This window comes from Anomalospiza imberbis, chromosome 4, assembly GCF_031753505.1.
Source record: "Anomalospiza imberbis isolate Cuckoo-Finch-1a 21T00152 chromosome 4, ASM3175350v1, whole genome shotgun sequence".
Lineage (NCBI taxonomy): Eukaryota > Metazoa > Chordata > Aves > Passeriformes > Viduidae > Anomalospiza > Anomalospiza imberbis.
The window spans coordinates 27538397-27556434 of NC_089684.1; the positions used below are offsets into that span (position 1 = coordinate 27538397).

The 18038-nt window shown below is 39.1% G+C and overlaps 1 protein-coding gene and 1 long non-coding RNA gene across 15 annotated transcripts in view; one reads left to right on the forward strand and one right to left on the reverse strand.

The window, feature by feature from the left end:
- Positions 1-17705, forward strand: part of TECRL (trans-2,3-enoyl-CoA reductase like) — a 60027-nt gene extending 42322 nt beyond the window's left edge. For 2 of the 3 annotated variants that reach the window (XM_068187624.1, XM_068187623.1), the window contains exons 5-12: positions 4237-4352; positions 6364-6469; positions 7553-7625; positions 9418-9461; positions 13380-13437; positions 14319-14404; positions 14823-14868; positions 15968-17705. In XM_068187624.1, the coding sequence (XP_068043725.1) occupies positions 4237-4352; positions 6364-6469; positions 7553-7625; positions 9418-9461; positions 13380-13437; positions 14319-14404; positions 14823-14868; positions 15968-16095 (657 nt within the window). In that variant the 3' untranslated portion in view covers positions 16096-17705. The remainder of the gene's footprint in view (positions 1-4236; positions 4353-6363; positions 6470-7552; positions 7626-9417; positions 9462-13379; positions 13438-14318; positions 14405-14822; positions 14869-15967) is intronic. The other variant, XM_068187625.1, reaches the window with a different exon arrangement.
- LOC137472496 (uncharacterized) overlaps positions 1-18038 on the reverse strand; it is a 198296-nt gene that overhangs the window by 45279 nt on the left and 134979 nt on the right. For 8 of the 12 annotated variants that reach the window (XR_010998213.1, XR_010998218.1, XR_010998216.1 and 5 more), the window contains 2 exons: positions 6332-6451; positions 3482-3660 (listed from right to left, as the gene is read on the reverse strand). This is a non-coding gene — a long non-coding RNA (uncharacterized lncRNA). Of the gene's footprint in view, positions 1-2049; positions 3015-3481; positions 3661-6327; positions 6452-18038 lie in introns of those variants that run through there. The other 4 variants (XR_010998220.1, XR_010998222.1, XR_010998215.1 and 1 more) reach the window with 4 other exon arrangements.

Below are 18038 nucleotides of genomic sequence, written 5' to 3' on the forward strand. Positions count from 1 at the left end.
TGCAGGTATTACCCTCATCCCATGCCCTCTGCTTCCATCCTGACATCCTGTGGGCAGTGGAAGAGAAAACATCACAAGCAGCTCTGGTGACTGGGAAAGTGGCCCTACATGGCATGGAAAGAACTGCAGGAAGGGATCAGTGTGGAAGAGACTGTATGGCCTTTCCTCAGCTCTGCTGCTTGTCATAAATGAGATAATGTGAGACTATGCCAAAAGGCAACAAGATAGAGTGTTGTGTGATATTACAGAAAGGGCAGGTCATGAACATTACAGAGAGGAGTTAGCTATGCCCTCATGTGAACATACTAATATGTGGGCTGTTCATTTATAAAGATTTGGTTGGACCTTTTTCAGATTCCTTCCACTCCACTGCCTGTGTTTACAACTTCCTTTTGTCCTGTTCTGCCTTTTCCTGACCAGTACACATAGTACTTTTAACTCACATCAAAATCCATTCTACTCTCTTTGGCAGACCTGTTGGGACAGTGTCAGGCACTGTGTCACCCCTAACAGCCAGAAAATCCTTCCAATAACTTTAAAGAGGTCCTTTCACCTCTGAAGCATTCATACTTCCCTAAATATACCTCACAACGTCTGAGATTTTAATTCCTGGCTGTTACTCTCTTCAGCAAGGTGTTCCTGGCACGATAAACTGAATAAGAGATAAAAGAAGAAGGTACAATCTGGCTTATGCAAGATGCTTCGCTGATTTGCAGATTAGCTCTCCTGTATTGTTTTACCTTTTGTTCCATCATCTCTTGGATAATGGGAGCTCCTACTTAGCTCTCTTTTGACTGGTTTCAGATCTCAGTTTTGATGTTTACGTAGTAGATATTTCCAGTTTCAGTGTTGCTGAATCAGATCTCTGAGGACTGATAACAGAGATGGTTAAAGAAGCTTGATTTTAGCACCCTGTATGCTGACCATGCTGGGGAGAGTTTTGATTCCAGAATGATTTCATTTAAGAGCATTTTCTCTATGTTACTGAGAATAAGAGGTCTACAGAGTATATAATGTCAGACACTGGAGAGGAGAGAAGGAAGGTAAGAGAACTGGACACTGTGCAAGATATGAAGAAGAGTGTACAGATGTGGAAAAAAAGGCAATCTCCTGTTTTATCTCTTCAGGGAGTTTATGATGAGTTCAACAGTTAAATCCTATTGAGATATGCTCATTGTTATAGAGACATACTGCTCCTCCAGGAAAATATATTTGTGTTTATTATGGATCACCATATTTGGTTGTACCCAATACATCAAAATAATCTAGGCAGGACCACAAGATGGTAAAGAAAAAAAAAATTCTTCTAAATATTGGGGTTTGGTGTTTTTGTTTGTTTGTTTTTATTTCTTCTTTTTACATTTCTACAGGGTAAATGTGCCCTGTGTTTTAAGTGATCACTTTTTAAAAAAATAAAATGATACCTTTTTTCAGAAACAACATACTACAATGTTATTATTTCAGGCCTTTGTTTAAAATGTGATTATTAATTTTGCAGAGTGTGTCAGCAGAGATTACTAATTTTGAGCACCTATATAAATGATGGATTGACCTGATCCTTGACACAAGTAACTCCCCAAGCCCAGCAATTAGTCAGCTATAGGATGAATATGAAGATACTAGTTAGGCTTGATTGCATATAATCACTGAGAATCAATAGTAAAAGAATGGTACTTACCCTTGATTGCCAGTGGGTAGAACCAATAATTGTAATGTTGTGTTAATTTAAGACTACTTTCCCATTCACCTACTTGAATTCATGGGCATTTTTAGCAGTTTCTCTACCTGCCTTTCTGGAACTTGTTTTTCATTTATGACAAATTAAAAATCAGTAGGCCAGAGAAGGAGAGCAGTGATCACAGCATGGGAGATGCAACAGAAGGAAAGAGTCTGAAACTTACCTAAACTAAAGTAAACTACAGCAAAAAGTACTGCAGCAAATTGAGCCTCATCCCCTAAACAGAATGTTACTGATCATAGTTAAGATCATAGTTTGTAATCTTAACTATGTGCCAGTGTGACTCAGTTATGACAAAGGCAAAAACAGTCCTGTCTGCCACTCAGTGCCCAGTGTGATTGCAAATCTCATGGCTGACCCTGCACCACCTGCCTCCACTTGGGTGATGTGACTGACACGCTGACAAGACTGAACCCTGTCCCCACCCTGAGCACCCTGATGCTGCTCCTCTCCACAAGCCCCAGCTCAAGAGCTACTGTGAGCACTCTCAACTGCTTCTCTGACTTGCACTCGTGCATCCCCCCTTCCTACATCAAACCCCATCACAAGGATTCAATTATCTTGTGTCTGGAGCTTTGCCTTTTAAAAAGAGACTGGATCTTTTACTAAATCTCGAAACTCTCCTTCTCTTTTCAACATCTGAAATCAGTCAAGGGGTAAGGGAGGAGCACTTGGTGCAGTTACAAGTAAACACAACTTGGTGCTAAGTCCTGCCAAACTCTTCCTGGCAGCTTTGTAATGTGCTTGTGCCAAACAGATGTTGAAAGCTGGCAGTTACGGTTGTACTTTGTGGTGCAGCTCATGGCAGAGAGAAAAAGCTACACTGAACAAAGCAGCTCATTCCAGGCTCTTCCTCTGACCTGCCCAGACTACATTACCTGCACCTCTGTGCCCTACACCACCCTGGTCTAGATTTAGTGTGTTAGGCTTAAATAGCAGAGGCCATCCCTTACAGCATTTGCACAGTGCCAAACACAGTGGGCTCACATTTTGGAACAGATCCATACAACTGCTATCAGGACAAAATTCTAATAAGCTCTTGGCTGTGAGGTATTCCACAATGAGTGCTCTTGGACTCCTGGATTAAATATTTTTACACACACACAAACACACACCTGCTCTTGAGATCATACAGAGCCTAAATGGAGCACAGGAATCATGATGCCACTTGGAACAAAAGGGAATTTGATGTTCCCCTGGTAGAGAACACTTAAGTCTGTTGTTACTTTCAGAGACTGTCCTGCTATAAAAGGATAAAATTTCAAAAGGTTTCCTCCTGTAACAGAGGAAAAGGGAACCTAATTGCCAGATATTCCTGCAGGAAAACCTTTCTCTTCAATGTTCTTCTGAAGAGTGATTAGAAGAACAGCCTGCTGGGGGGCCAAATACTAGTTCTGAAAAAGGTGGTCTAAAGTCAGTGTTGCTTCCTTAAGCCACAGGTGGTTATTCATTACAACTCTACAGCAGTGCCAATAGACACCATAAAGTCAAATAACCCAGCAGTTATAAATCTTTCTCCCTGAAGCAATGATAGGCACTTGAGCTATGATTTGCCAGTCATTGTAAATGTGTAGGACTACACCACCTCCATTTTATTCTGGGATTCAGTCCAGTGGTCAGTGACAGGTGATCAAATCTAGATCTCTCATCACTCTAATGACGTTTTACTTCTCCCATCTGTGTGTGGCTTAAGAATGTTGCCCAACAAAAAGCAATACAGACTGGACCCAACCAAAGTCAGACCTTAAAACTGAGGGTGGCTCATGTAATCTCCAAGACTCTGCCTTCTCTCCCTGCCCCTCCTCTCAGCTCTCTGTGCCTAACAGGGGTGACAATGGTGAGATGAAATGATTTCTTCTTTGTTTTTGTCACAGTAGGGTAATTTGTCCAGTCTGCCCACCACAGGCTATTTCTGCTGGTGCCTGCACAGGGAGGAGAACCACACAGTAACAAAAAAGAGCTCAAAGCACAATGCAGGATGGTCCTGCTCTTCCATCCTCTACCAAATTTCAAGCAATGATAGCCTCCCTTCCAGATGACTCTACAAGCTACCAGGATTCAAAGCTGTGTTTGTTTCTGTCATGCCTGGTTGGCTTTTAACTGATGTACCACTTAATTGCAAAAAGCACTGGCAGAAAGCAAGCTGCCTTCAGTTTCTTGGCCTTGTTTTTCAGTGTTATTTAGATTCCAAATAGGCACTTGATGGCACAGCCAAAAATATAAAGAGGAGATAACTGTGATATTGACCACCTTCCATGAAGCATTCCTGACTGGGTTAATGTTCTGCACAGAAACCTATCTCTCATTCCCTAGATGGATTTTACTCCTTTGCTAAAGAGACTGCAGAAGAATCCCCTATGTGTCATTTAAGTCCTGAAAATGAAGCCAAAAGTCATTTGAAGGATGAATAGGGGTTGTGGATAGTGGTATTCTTTCTCTCACACCTTTCCTGATACAATTTTCTACTCTGCCACAGCTATTTTATTTTTCATTTCTAGTTTTTTCTAACAGAATACACCGGGCCTCTTCTCATATATCTGCTTTTTTACATTCGCCTCTCAACTATTTATGATCAAGTGGAAAGCAGGAAGAACTTCCGCCACCCTGTGGTTCAGTAAGTGACACTTGTGGGAATTATTTTCCCAGATCAAGAGAAACCTGAGGGATGGAGGTTGCATTTCCAGAGGTGGGGATGTTACAGGGGGTTTGAGGCTGCCTGCCAGGTGTCATATTCAGTTATTACCAATACCTGTTAGTCATTTTAGCAACACTCTCAAGCTTGACCAGAAATGGGATCCCAGCAATGGTCACTGCACCTGGTTACCATGGAGATGCAGTGTTTTGCCCAAATACTTTGACATCAAGTCAGAAAGTGAAATAATAATCACAGTGGATAGTAACCCAAAGTCATGCTTGACAGAGAGGACAAGACTTCAGGTGCCCCACTCCCAGTTGCCTTAAAGCACAATCCTGCTCTTGAGATGAGCAGCATCAGCATCCAGCACAGAAGATAACTACCCCCACACCAGCTCTCATCTAGGCACAGGAAGGAGGAAATACAACAGGTGTGCATGTCATGAGTCAGGTCAAGAAACTCAAAAGAAGCATCTCCACAGGATGGCGGTAGAATGCACCAGGCAGACTGGAAATGTTCACACTTAAAGGAACTTTCCTTCAGTGCAATTGTCCCCATTCTGGGTGATTAGTGCCTGGCAGAAGGGTGACAAGTGATCAAGGAAAGCCTGTCACCTGCATAAGCTGGACCACTTATAGTAGGGTACACAGGCACCTAAGAGGCTCAAGGACTGTACAGCTTTCCCACACACTTCCACACTGCGATTGCGGAATCAGGGGACCTGGTACACAGCAGAGAAATATACTGAGTAATAATGCCATTTACAGATGGAGGAACAGGCACTTGGAGAGACATTAAGGGAGTTAGTGGAGCTGGGAATGAGAACACAGAATAATTGAATTCAAATCCAGAGCTGCAAGATACTTGTCTTCCTTCTCTTGTGCATATGCTTAAAAGGAGAGAGTTTCTGGCAGCACAGAAGAACCTGCAATGCGTTTGCCTTCTTTTATGTGTGCAGAATCCTGCCAGTGACTACTCCTTAACGGGTTCATCTGAAGTCCCCATCCTAAGCCAAATTAATTTTAAAATTTCCAGCAAAGCTGGAAGTTTGCTCCAGGCTTTGGATAAGTCGTTAATTGTTCGAAATTCTCTTAGCTCAACTCTCTCTGGTTTAATTACTTTGAAATTGTTTAATGTTTGACTTTAGCTACCATGCACAATGCATAATAAAATTTGAGATTTCACACGCTGAAAACCACCTTTCAGTTATGTCTTATAATTGGTTTGCAGCAAGAGGGGCTATGGTAGTACGGTAAATGTAACCAAGATAAAATGCCATCAGGAATCACTCCTGACATTTGTTTCTGAAACTCAATCACTATGAGCTGCAGCTCATTCTCGGAAGCAAATCAGCAATGCCTGTTATTGTTTCATAATCTTCCTCAAAAGAGAATCAATATAATAATTTCTACCACAATTGCCTCATTTCTTTATAACAGGCAACAAAAAAGCCATCAGAATGGATTAACTTGCAACAAAATCTCATTTTGCGTCCACAAGGAAATGAAACACAAACTACCTCCATGCAGCTACTTGAGCTGGCAAAGGACAAGGAAACGATTCAGAAGATATTCAGAATGTTTTTAAATGTCAGACACATCCTACAGGAACATTAAGGTGGCCTTAAAACGTGGGAGACATCTTTTGGAAAAGCACGTCTGACACCTGGCTGTATATGCAGCTGTCCTGTCTAAATCTCTTGTCAGGACTATGTATCACATTCAGAGCCCGAGGAGTTCTTTTTATTTCAAGGCTAGTAAAAATAAGTTGCTTCCCTGCAAAATGCAAGCAACTTTGTCTAACACTGAAAATTATTCCATTAATCTTTGGTTCCAGATGCTTCAATTAAGACAGAATCTTAAATCCCACCATTTTAATGTGACTGCAGTTTTGGAATATTAGGTCTTATTCCTTTAATGTCGTTAACTGTGAAGTAATAAAAACTATCTTTTACTTACCTTAATTTCCTTTTTTTTTTTTTCTCTTGCAGCTTGGCCTGCTTCTGTCACTGTTTACACTACATCAGACATCTTCTGGAGACATTATTTGTTCACAAGTTTTCGGAAGGGCACACTCCTCTAAAAAATATGATAAAGGTGACAATATTTTTATCATCTTGTGTAAGAGAGAATATCAAATCAGCCCTTGGAAGAAGATAGGGAAATAAAAATTAATTTATTTGTAGCTCCAGGAATTTTGTTTAGTGAAAATACAGATAACAGGATGGATTTCAGGACCATGTCCCCAAGGACATAAATTGAAATCAATGTCCATTTTTGCTCCTGCATGTAAACGTCCACTTTGACTCATTCATCCAAGGGGCTGATTCTCAAGTCCAGGATATTTTTCAGACTCAGTGCTAATTTATGTTGATAGCTGCTGCTGCAACATCTAGCAGTGTTGACAGAAATCATACACTGCTTCCTTGGTGCAATATAAATACAGAGCAAGACACAGCCTTGTGCAAGTGAGTGAAAATCAAATTACAAGTAGAAAAAAACCATTCTCCTTCTATAGATGAAGGCCTCAAGCAGGAAGATACTGAGCTGGCAAGGTCTTCTCTCTTCCAAAGCCTCCTGAATTTCAACAGTGTGCCATTACTCACAGGCCTTCTTTTCTTTTATTTTACACGCTCTATCTTGGCCATTTTGTATCACCCCTCCATCCCATTCAGTGTGATGTAAAGACCATCCCTTAAAACATTTAGGATTTTGGTGAAGGAGATTAACACATGGCTACGATACAGGGCTTCACTTTTACTCTTTCTTGTTTTGCCTGATTTAGTGTTCTGTTTGTCTTGCTCTGAAATGCCGAATTTCAGGTACAGTAACAGCTCAGCTGTGTTAAGCAGCCCTGGACTTGGCGAGGGCCCTCTATAGCACTGCTCATAGAAATGTAATCTTCAGCAGTAAAATCGAAAAAGGAGAAGACAAGTGCCAATTCCTACAACAGGAATAAAACACACTCAACATAATAATTAAAAAAATCTACTCTGTATCCCCAATTTATTTCTTACTGGCTTCACAGCATCTTAGAAAGATATATATTCAAGGGCTCACAAGTAACTGCAAAGCCTTTCAATGGTCATCCAGGTTTTACACTTGGCAGAATTTATACTTTTAAAGTTACAGCTTGCACTTCCTTATTGCCCTTTCAAAAAAATTATCTGTCTGTTCCAGGGCTGTGCCTTTTACTGGGGATTCACATCCTGGATTGCATACTACATCAACCACCCACGGTACACGCCGCCATGTAGGTATGGGTAGGACACAAAACTGACAAACCCATTTTGAAAAATCTTTGCTGTGTAACCTGAAACTCTCCAAAATCAAGAAATTGGTCCCACATTAAATCATATGGCTGATCCGGCCAGAAATTAGTCTTTGCTCCCTGTCAGGAGGAAGACTGTTGTGTTGGAAGCACCTCTGCTTTGTGACACTGAATGTTCATGCCTGTTCAGCAATGGTCAATCACTGTCCAGTTTACAAACAGGACATTTTGGACAAGCAGAGAAAACACAAAGATCAATATATTTTTCTCATCTTTACAACATTTGTATTAAAGAAAGCAAGAGAGAAATAGAGCTGGTTGTATTTTCTTGAAGGAGATATATAGTTGCTAAAGATACATCCTTTCCATGAAAATTAAGTGGTTGTTTTTTTTGTTTTTTGTTTTTTTTTTTTTTTTTTCCTGAGAAACCAGTAAAAATCCATCACATACTGCTGATAACACAAAGATTTCTTTTTTTAATTTTAGGATTTCATCCATAATTTTGTTCCCTCTTATCATGTTTTATTGTTGCACTGCTGTTTCTTCATGATTTTTTTCTGTTTGCTCTGTGCACTTTTGCTTCCTTTGAGAATAATTGGCACAGGTTTTATTTTCTGCTACTTTACTTTCCTTGTTATACCTTAGTCTTTCTTTTCCTCTGTATCTCAGATTTATATATGAACTTCAGGGCAGAAGCATTTGATTTGCTATTTTTATTTACACTTAGTTAAATTGCTAAGCTTTTTCAATCAAAAATTTCTCCTAGATGACACTTGCTTTTCTTTCAAACTAGCACAAAAGTTCTATTTCAAAATTATGTGATTCATTGAATGACAGTTGGATTTGGTGTGGCTTTAACAACAATGCTGCGAACAATGCAGAAACCTCCCTAGACACTGCTTTTAGCAGTCTGGGCTATCAAATCAATAAATGCAGCTTCTTTATAGGGGAAACTCTTTGTTCAAGACACAGAAGAGGAAGCATCCAGAAGAAGTATTTCTAATTGTTGCCACTGCCTTAAAATGCCTTTGGCACCAGAGAGGAGTCCTGTGCCAGCCAGGAAAAAGGAGTTCTCAAAAGTAAAGGCTTTATGAGACATGGCCAAGGCAAGTGAAGTATGTAGACATGGTTCGTGTCCCCCAGCTATGACCATGGTTTGCTTGAGAATTATAAACCTTTGGACACGAACATGGTAGAGCCCTACACTGGTTTGGGGACAACCACAAAAAGGAGGGGGCAGCCAGATGGCAGGTAAAATTTACAAATATTAAATGTATTTCTTGCATGACTGTGAAGCAGGTAGTGGCTGTAGTGGCTGTGTAGTAAAGCCTCATTATTGCCTCACTACTAAAGTAAAAATAAGGTAATGGATAGGTTGTATTGAGTTTTCTGCTCTTCAAAGTAAAAGGGTCTATGGAGAAGGCTGCAATTCTTGGCCTTATTTTGACACTGACCTTCACTCCACTCCCCTCCTTGCCTTTTCAAGGGATTCACCACCACCAGCTTCTTTGACAAAACACTTGAATATATGAAGCTGGCAAATACTAAAAACAGTTGGGTGAAAACTGCCTTGAGATCAGTGGTGTAAAACTGGCATTTCTAGAGTGCTGTTACTGGTTGTATTGTCTTCATACTGTGTGTGATAATATCCAATCTTTCTGCAGAGCCTGTCAGGAAAGAAGCATTTCTACTCCTCAGCACTAGATTAATTTCATCCATAGCAAACCATGTGCATACCGTAAAATGCAATTTATAATTTCATTCTGTTTTCCAGCATTTGGCCACAAACAAGTTTCTTACGCTGCTCTTGCTTTTCTGGTATGTACAAAAATGAAGTTTTATTTATGATAATGGAATAGGATTAACTCACAATTTAGTAAAATGCAGTAATGCTTCTGTGCATTTGTGTGTATGAATACATATAAGTCCATGTCCACAGCCTTGTGTAGTTTGACTAGATTTAGTACTAATCTATTAAGGTTTCTCAGTCAGGAATTATCCTACTAATATTTACACACACAGCGTTTAAACTGAAGTACTGTATTTGAGAGCTGTGAGAACATCATCAGCATTATTACTACTGGTAATTATGTTAGAACACTAATATTTAGACAGACTGAAACTTGTCATTTTTAAAACACTGAAGAACTACATGCCAAGCAGACTTTGCAATAGTTCAGTGTGCCCTGAATAACTTGCATCCACAGCTATTAAAAATTATATAAATAAACCTGCCACATTGGGATAAATCAAGGGAAAGTGCAGCTGATGAAGGATGGCTGAGACTTCCTTCATCAAACCCAGCCTGCTGTTTGAACATAACTTTATAGTGAGACAGAGGCTTGGTAAGAAGTTTGCATGGAAATGTATATCCTCTCTGTCCTCTGGAACTGCTGGGCCAGTAGCCAAAGCATCCTCTTTGAAAATCAGATACAGATCAGTTTTCAGAAATATGACAGGGTGATGGGACAATAATATGTCTAGGTTCCTTCAGGCAAACATTATTTAGAAAAATATCCAAAAACTCGTTAGCAATATTTAAATGCTTTTGTGAAACAGGACCCTTAAAGGTTACAGTTTTGGCAGTGTTTGTCTCTGTGTCTGTCAATGCAGTTCTCAGCATTTCTTGCTCTAATAAGGTACAGCAAAGACAAGAAAAATACTTCTGTGAAGAAGTTCACACACTCCATGATGCTCTAGAGCCAAAAGCAATAGCCCAGTACTGCAGAGACAGGAGGTTGTGGCACTGGTAGCCAGCAGTATGCCCAGAACCTTGCTGTGTGCACCCTTCCCAGGCTCAGGGGGTGTTTGAATCCAAGCAAACTGTTTGCCTGGATATTCAGTGCTGCCAGCAAAACTAGTCCTCATCAAAGTCTCTGCTTAGAGAACGCCTCCTTTTCCTTTGAAACATCCTTCCCTGCATCAGTGGAACATGCCTTGTAAGGAAAATGCTGCCATCAAGCAAAGGGATGAGTCCTGTTGGGGGTGTTTGCTATAAAATATGTCAATCCCCTTAAGATCTACATCAGCATCTGGTCTAGGCTCTGAATTCCTGCAGCTCTTCTGAGACCTCCCTACCCATGGAAACTCAAGACCTGTGCCTTTCAGATCTTGTGTTGGCAGATTCCCAGACAATGAATTTAAAACATCAACATACAAAATAAAATAATTTGAGCTGTTTTCACAGGTTTCTAAAACATATGAATAAAATATTTGGAAGATTAATTGGTTTTAACCCTCTTTTAAGTCTTGTCTTTATTACACATCTTGATTTAAGTGTATACATCTGAAGCTGCTGTAAACAGTAGTACTGAGTAATATGAAGAGTTTCTGCAGGTCCTCCTGAAAGATTCTCGTGTTTAGAGAAATTAAGCTTTGCAGGGATGTTTTTCTCATAGGGTACACTTGGAATAGAAAGAGGGGAAACAGTACGTAGGCTTCAATATTTTATAATCATAAATAGCTTCAGCTTTTTCTATGCTGTTCCCTGCTGCCTTATATTTTATATATGATAAACAGAGGACTAGCTTAAATTTAGCAGTGTTATCAATGTAGAACATTAGCAGTCACATGTCTAAAGAGGGACATAAGAGTTAATCACAGCAGAATGCAGCTGCAGAGTCAAAGGTAAGCCAATAAAAATCCCTGCAGAAATGCCTTTAGCTTGTTTTATTTAGAATTAGTAGGGGTTAATTAAAGTGTGTGAATATCTCTTGCTCTACAATACTATAGTCATCTCATTAGCTATAGTGTTTTACAAAACCACTTCTAACCACAAAACCTATTTCTTTAAAATAATAGCAATCAGAAAAACCAAATCACGTTCCCAGCTCATAATTGGAAGTATGTAAATTAAAATTATGCCCATTGCTGTGCTTAGAGTTATAGCTTCTGATACGGTATTTTATAGTGGGATTTCATTTTCTGGCTGTTTAGTGCTTTACATCTGGTATTTATAGTAGAGGATTGTCAGTTAGTTGGAATTAAAAGAATTTAAAAGGACAGCAGAATTTAACTGTAACTACCTACCCATGCAGAATAACAGCTAATAACAGGTCTATTTATGAATGAACCTGATTTAAGTCTTCCAAACAAACCCCACAAAATCTCTGTCAAAAAAGGGGAAAATTCTTCAGCAATTCTTCTATCTACAATGTTCTTTCAGATAATAGCACATTTCAATATAAAATGAAATTGCATATTTCTTTCAATTAGCTTTAACAAAAATTTGTTATGGATGACTTTCAGAATTGACTTCAAAATGACAGTGACTTCACACTTCTAATATCTCTAGGTTTTAATATTTTCCTTCTTGTTTTAATTTCTTAATCATTTTTGACCCTTGCAAAATATAGAATGACAAACTATATAAGAAAAAGGAACTTTATTAACACTGCATTTTTTCAATTTGAGAGGACAAATCAGTCTTCAAACCCAAAAATAAAGAAAAAAGTTCAATTCAGCCTGAGCTTGTACTGTATACACCATTTCAGTTTTCTTCACAGAGTAGGGGAAAAATGAAAACCATAAAATTTCATAGTTGTGATGACAGGTCATCTTCAGGAATTTAAACTGATTTTCCTACCAGTTCCCATTTTAAATATGGGTAAATATTGATTTTCATTCTTCAGCAGTTGTAACTGATGAAATACTGAAAGCAAATCTGAAATCAGCCTACGTTACAGGCTGTATAACCAAATGGAGCTAAACACTACTTCTCCCAAAGGTTTGAAATACTTAAATGCTAGAGACCAGCTTTGAGAAATTGGTTATGGCTGGAAACAGCACAACCAGAGAGTTCCAGAACCAGGAATAGTACTGGCTCCTTTCCTTTATTAATCCCTGACTACTGTCCATTCAACCAGTCTGCATTTTAGAGACTACTACTGTTGCCCTGATTTTTAAAAGTGTTATGCTTTCTTTCATAGCTATTTTGAAAGTTTTAAAGTTCTCATAAAAATGCTTTAATCTTCTAATAATGTTTACATATTTGAAAGTCAGAGTTCCCACACAATTTCATGTATAAATAGAATAGTTTATATATATCTCTATGAGTGAAGAGAAATGATTGATTGATCTTTGGACCAGTGTGGTTGGAGAAGTGGTAATTCCATCCTCCAATCAATGGTCACCTTTAGAATTCTATAAATACCAGATGTTTGAATAAGAGTAAGTCTTTTTCTCTTTTCAACTTACCAAGCTTCTGTGTACTCATTTCGTGTCCAATAGCAACATACTGCTTTTTAATCACCCTTTTTTTTTTCTTTCCTGTTCTGCTGAACACCTTTGAAAGTGTATGTAGGAAGAGGGGTAGGGGACATTAATTTGTGACATCTTTACAAAACCAGAAGTCAGCTTTTCACCTGCTTCTTTTCAGCTTGGATTAAATCCAGAAAAAAATCAAGAAGAGCATCTTGATGAATTCCTTAGAGACAGGAAATCTCCCTCACCTCCCCAGGGCCACACATGTTGCACGTGCTGGGCGTAGGAACCCCACTGAAGGCCGGGCTGCACAGAGCTCTGTGGAGATGTTCCAGGGGCTTTCACCCCAAGCTGCACCCACAGTGTTCACTGGACACTTGTGTGTGTGACAGAGATCACAGGCTGTTTTTTTGAATACATATTTCCTGGTTACAGAGACTGAGTTGTAATGGGGAGGGCTCTGGTTATGCACTGCACACAATTGTCACAGCGTTTTAGGCATATGACTGAGAATACGTTTTTAATGTCTTGCAGATGTGTGAAGCTGGAAATCACTTTATCAACGTAGCTTTAGCTCACCAAACCAACACAGGTCTGTCTTTGATTCCTGTTCCTTAACCTATCCATCTTCTGCTGCTGTACAGTAATTTATGTACCTACATGCATTGAATAAAGAAAGATGAAGTAGTAACCATGCCATTGGTCTAACAACTTCAAAAAATTGTGACAAGGAAACATTAGCAACACTGCTGTTGTTTCAAAACTTATAGCAAATTTATCTTAATTAGACATAACTGCAATTTAAATATGGATTTAAACACTGAAGTTCTTTAAAGCATGCTGGTGACTGACATCAATGTATTTCATTTTAAATAAGTCTCAAAAACTTCTAAACTATATAGCAGAGTTTTTAGACACATTAATCTCAGGCAAAGATGTATATGCATATATTCAAATACACAGAGAAAGACTCATGAATACTTACACAGTATATATGTATGCTCTTAACAGGTTGGAGTTTCTGCATTTTTGTGTCATGAGAATAAAGATTATATGATATATACCAGAAAGTAAAATATGTTTTCAGACCCTAATAGTGTAATTTCCCCACTAGAACACCCTATTCAAGAAAATACCACAGTATGATCAACTTCACATACAGAAGTCAGTTTCTATTCTGGAATATTTTCATGCCTGTGGTTAGGAAACTGCTTATGTTATTTCTTGCAAGGGGCTTAATTCAGCTTAAAAGCAGCAAGAGACAGACAACTGATTTAAGTTCTTTCTCACTGGGATAAATACAGCTTTTGCTACCTCAAAAGATTTCACTGAAACTTTTCTAACAGGTTGTACCCTGAGAGCATTGGCCCAGGGGATTGCTGTTATGTAGGCAGGCTGTGATAAGGCTCAGTTCCCCCTCCCTGTACTGAAACTGGTTCTGATTTTCCCCACCCTTTTTTTCCCTTTCACAAGGAAACAGAACCTGTTTTCCAAGTCCAACCTACAACCCCTTCACATGGCTCTTCTTGCTGGTATCCTGTCCCAACTATACATATGAGGTACATGACTTTCTTCTGCTTATGTGCAAAGGGTAGGTGGTTACTGTTTCAGCCTTTTTCTGCAGAAAATCTGCAACACCTCCACGCAATTTCCTCTGCACATCCATCCTCGTGCTTCGTATATCAGAGTCTCCTTTCTCCCACAAACATTTCTCCACCAGGCCCTCCTCTTCCCTCACATCACTATCGCATGGACTTTTGTCTATATTTCCCTCCACTACAGTCACCCCAGTGATCTAAAGATTTTCCACCCATCTCTTCACCCCATCCAGCACACTGGGGGGTTAATTTCTTACTATTTTTCCTCTCCCATTTCCAGTACAAGTACCACACTCTTTTTTCATGGGGAGCTTTTGAAAACTTGCCATTTTGCTTTACATAAAATACAGAATTAACCATGCCTTTTTCTTTGCAACAGGCTGGGTCTTGGATTAGTTTCACGGTGATGACACAAACTCTGCCAGGTAAATTTGAAACAGAATGAAGACAGCATTTAAAGTGTTCATGGAAGAGAATTATAGAAATCTAAGATTTGCCAAAAAAGTTTATAGTATATGAAATATTTCCATCAAATTTGCCATATGAGATAAACCTCCAAGATGCTCGTAAGAGCAGCCTGCTTAGTAGAATTTGTGACTCTTCCTCAGTACTTTGCTGCATCCTTAGAGACCTAAACACTCACAAAGATATGGTCCCTGGGACTGAGCTCTCCAAAACATTAACTTTTTAATTATTTTTCCATTTCAAAATAGAAATCTATAAAAACTACTTGTAAGAAGTAGCCTCACATGGCTTACAAATGGAAAATAAACAAATTTCAAAAGTGGGTTAAAATTCATCATGCAAAAATTAAATTGAAATTTTGTTTCAAAAGATGAAATGTTCTTGCATTTTAGGCTTTGGTATGGGAATGATCTGAAAGTTTGGGGACAATGTCCCTACAATGGCAGGAGCAGAAACATTTGCAGCACACTGATTCTTGCTGTAATTGTCCCAGATGTAACTTGTCTGGATGCCAAATGGATGTTTCTGATTAACTACGTCCACATTAACCAAAGGATAATGAATTTGCAAATGCAAGTGCAGTAAAATTATCCCCTCTTTGGTGCCTTTTTGCTGAATCAGGCAGCTACTGTCTGCTTGCTTTAGGGCCGAGCTCTCCCTCTACACAGCAGGGAGTTAGAGCACAGCTCCCTGTCATGGTTGGCAGCCAGTAGTAGAAACAAAGTGTTGTACTTCAGAAGTAAGCTAGAAATATGGAGAGAAGCCATGGGTTGAGACAGTACCATGGCCAAGGAGGCCTTGTGAATTATGGATTTATGGTGGAGTCAGTGGTGGTACAGGGTGTGTCTAACAAATGTGAAGGTCATGTGTGTGAATTCTGAGGTGGAGGCTGAGCCTTCGGCTAGGGTGTATCAGCAACTGCCAGGCTAAGAGGAACTGCTGTGTTGTCTCTGCCCACAGAAGAGACTGCAAATATTTCCATAAACCCTACTGTATTTCCAGAAACAGGCACTGAAAGAACACACATGATCCTTTTCTTGAAATCTTTTTCCCTGCTAGTTGGCATCTTTGCTTTCCTGATGGTCATCCAGATGTCTCTGTGGGCCCAGAAGAAACACAAGCTGTATCTGAAGAGATTTTATCCAGAAGTGAGGAGAAAAGCAGCTATGATTCCCATCATCTTCTGAGATTGTCACCAGAGTTGGAGCCTAAGTGTACACTTCAAGAGCCAACTCAGAGTAAATCAGCCATTTCATTCAGGAACTATGTGGATCAGAGCAAAAACTGCTGGATATCTTTTTCAGGAAATTAACAGTTCAAGATGAAGAGGTTTTAATTAAATGCAAAAATTTAGCTCTTGAATTCTTGGTTCCTGCTAAAAGATATGATTTAATTTGATTTTCTGTAATGGAGCTAATTGAAAAGGGACAAGAAAATTGCTTATATTGAATGCTAGATATTTAGCTGGTGTAAATGGGCACAGATGCTGCTAAAATTAATGAACACAACTCGTCTGCCACATTCAGGTATGGTAATTTTAAGGTTGAGTGTTAGATGTTGAGGAGAGTCTTGGATTTTGCATCATGTTTCACAGCCTTATTTTTATTAAACTACACAGAAAAAGCACATTCTGCCTCAGCTCCTCTAAAGAGTCACGTCAAAGGATGACCACTATTCTGTGAACACTGTTTAGTCTAGCTTCACAAAGTTTTTATTTTTTTTTTTTTTAATCAAATCTCATAGCAAATTGTTTAATACAAATTAGCTTAAATTGCTCACTGCAAAGAGGATTGTCATTCTTCTATTTTTAGGTGGGCAGATCAGCCCCATGATCCCACAAGGGGACCGTTTGTGGCCGCTTCCCATGTTGTAACTGATTTGAGGCTTAATCTTGGGTACATCATTGAGGCACACTTCCCTTTCTCACACTGAACAGGCTGGAAATAGCAGAAAACCTTCTGTACCAACAAGAGTATTAAGATCCCCTTCTTCAGTGCCTGACTGTTCACCTTACTTATATGAAATAGTGTGAAATCCTTGGGCACAAGGTGAAACAGAGTATGGCTCATTATCAAACAGGAAAGAGATGCCAAATGCATTTCAGTCCATATCTGAACTGCCTCTGATGGACACTGCTGACAGGCTTCAGCTCCCCTTCATCTTGGCCAGGCTCTATCTGCTACTCTGCTTTCCAGGATACTATTTTTTAAGGGATTCTCTGGGCTTGTTATTCAAGTCCTGGAAATACTGAGTAGCTCTGTTTGCAAATCAGTGGCAGCCATGTCATGCAGGAGCACAATTTTAGTAAGGCAGAGCAAAAGAATTAGAACTATTTCAGCAGGTATTCGGATATGAAGAATTAGGGCATTGAGTCCAGCTTTCATTCTATTTCTGTTGCACATTTATCAATACCATTTGATGCCCTTAGGCTGGTGAAAAAAATCTTGCCTAGAGAATTTTATAATCATTAGAGAAACACTGGAGTACACCAGCAAGGCAGGCAGTTTGTCTCCTAAAGGCGCTGTTATCTTTGCGCCAGCTCAAGTGCTCTAACAAAGTTAATTTGCTGGGTAAATTGGGTTCACCTCCCTCTTCTAATTTCTAGCTTGCAACATTTTTCCTAGTAGCCACTGTAACTCAATTTCATCTTTGTAATGTAAATACATCACTTTCCATATTTTTTAACTTGCAACCTGTGAAACAAAATTTTTATTCCTCTTAGTGGAAAACCCCAATCAAAGTGAATATCCAGTTCTCTGACACAGACTGCTAATAAAGATCTATTTTTGAAAAATTATTTTCTTTACTCTTTAATCAAATACTTAACAAAAATATTTTTAAAACTCTTTTTTTCCCAGACAATGTTATATGTGTGAATAAAGGTGGTTGTCTGTTTTTATTTAATCCAGCTACTGAAATGCTTTTCCCTTCGTGTTTATTAAATGTCTTATTTTAGCAATCTTAAAGTTTTAAAATAGTCCATGTCGGAGAGTAAATTATTAAAATCAATTACTTATCTATTAATCTTTTGATTGCAATGGCTGCAGCTTTAAGTCTGTTCAAGGCATATTTCCAGTGGGATTCCAATTGCTAGGAACACGGTTCCTATTCAACAGCTTAGGTGGAGGAA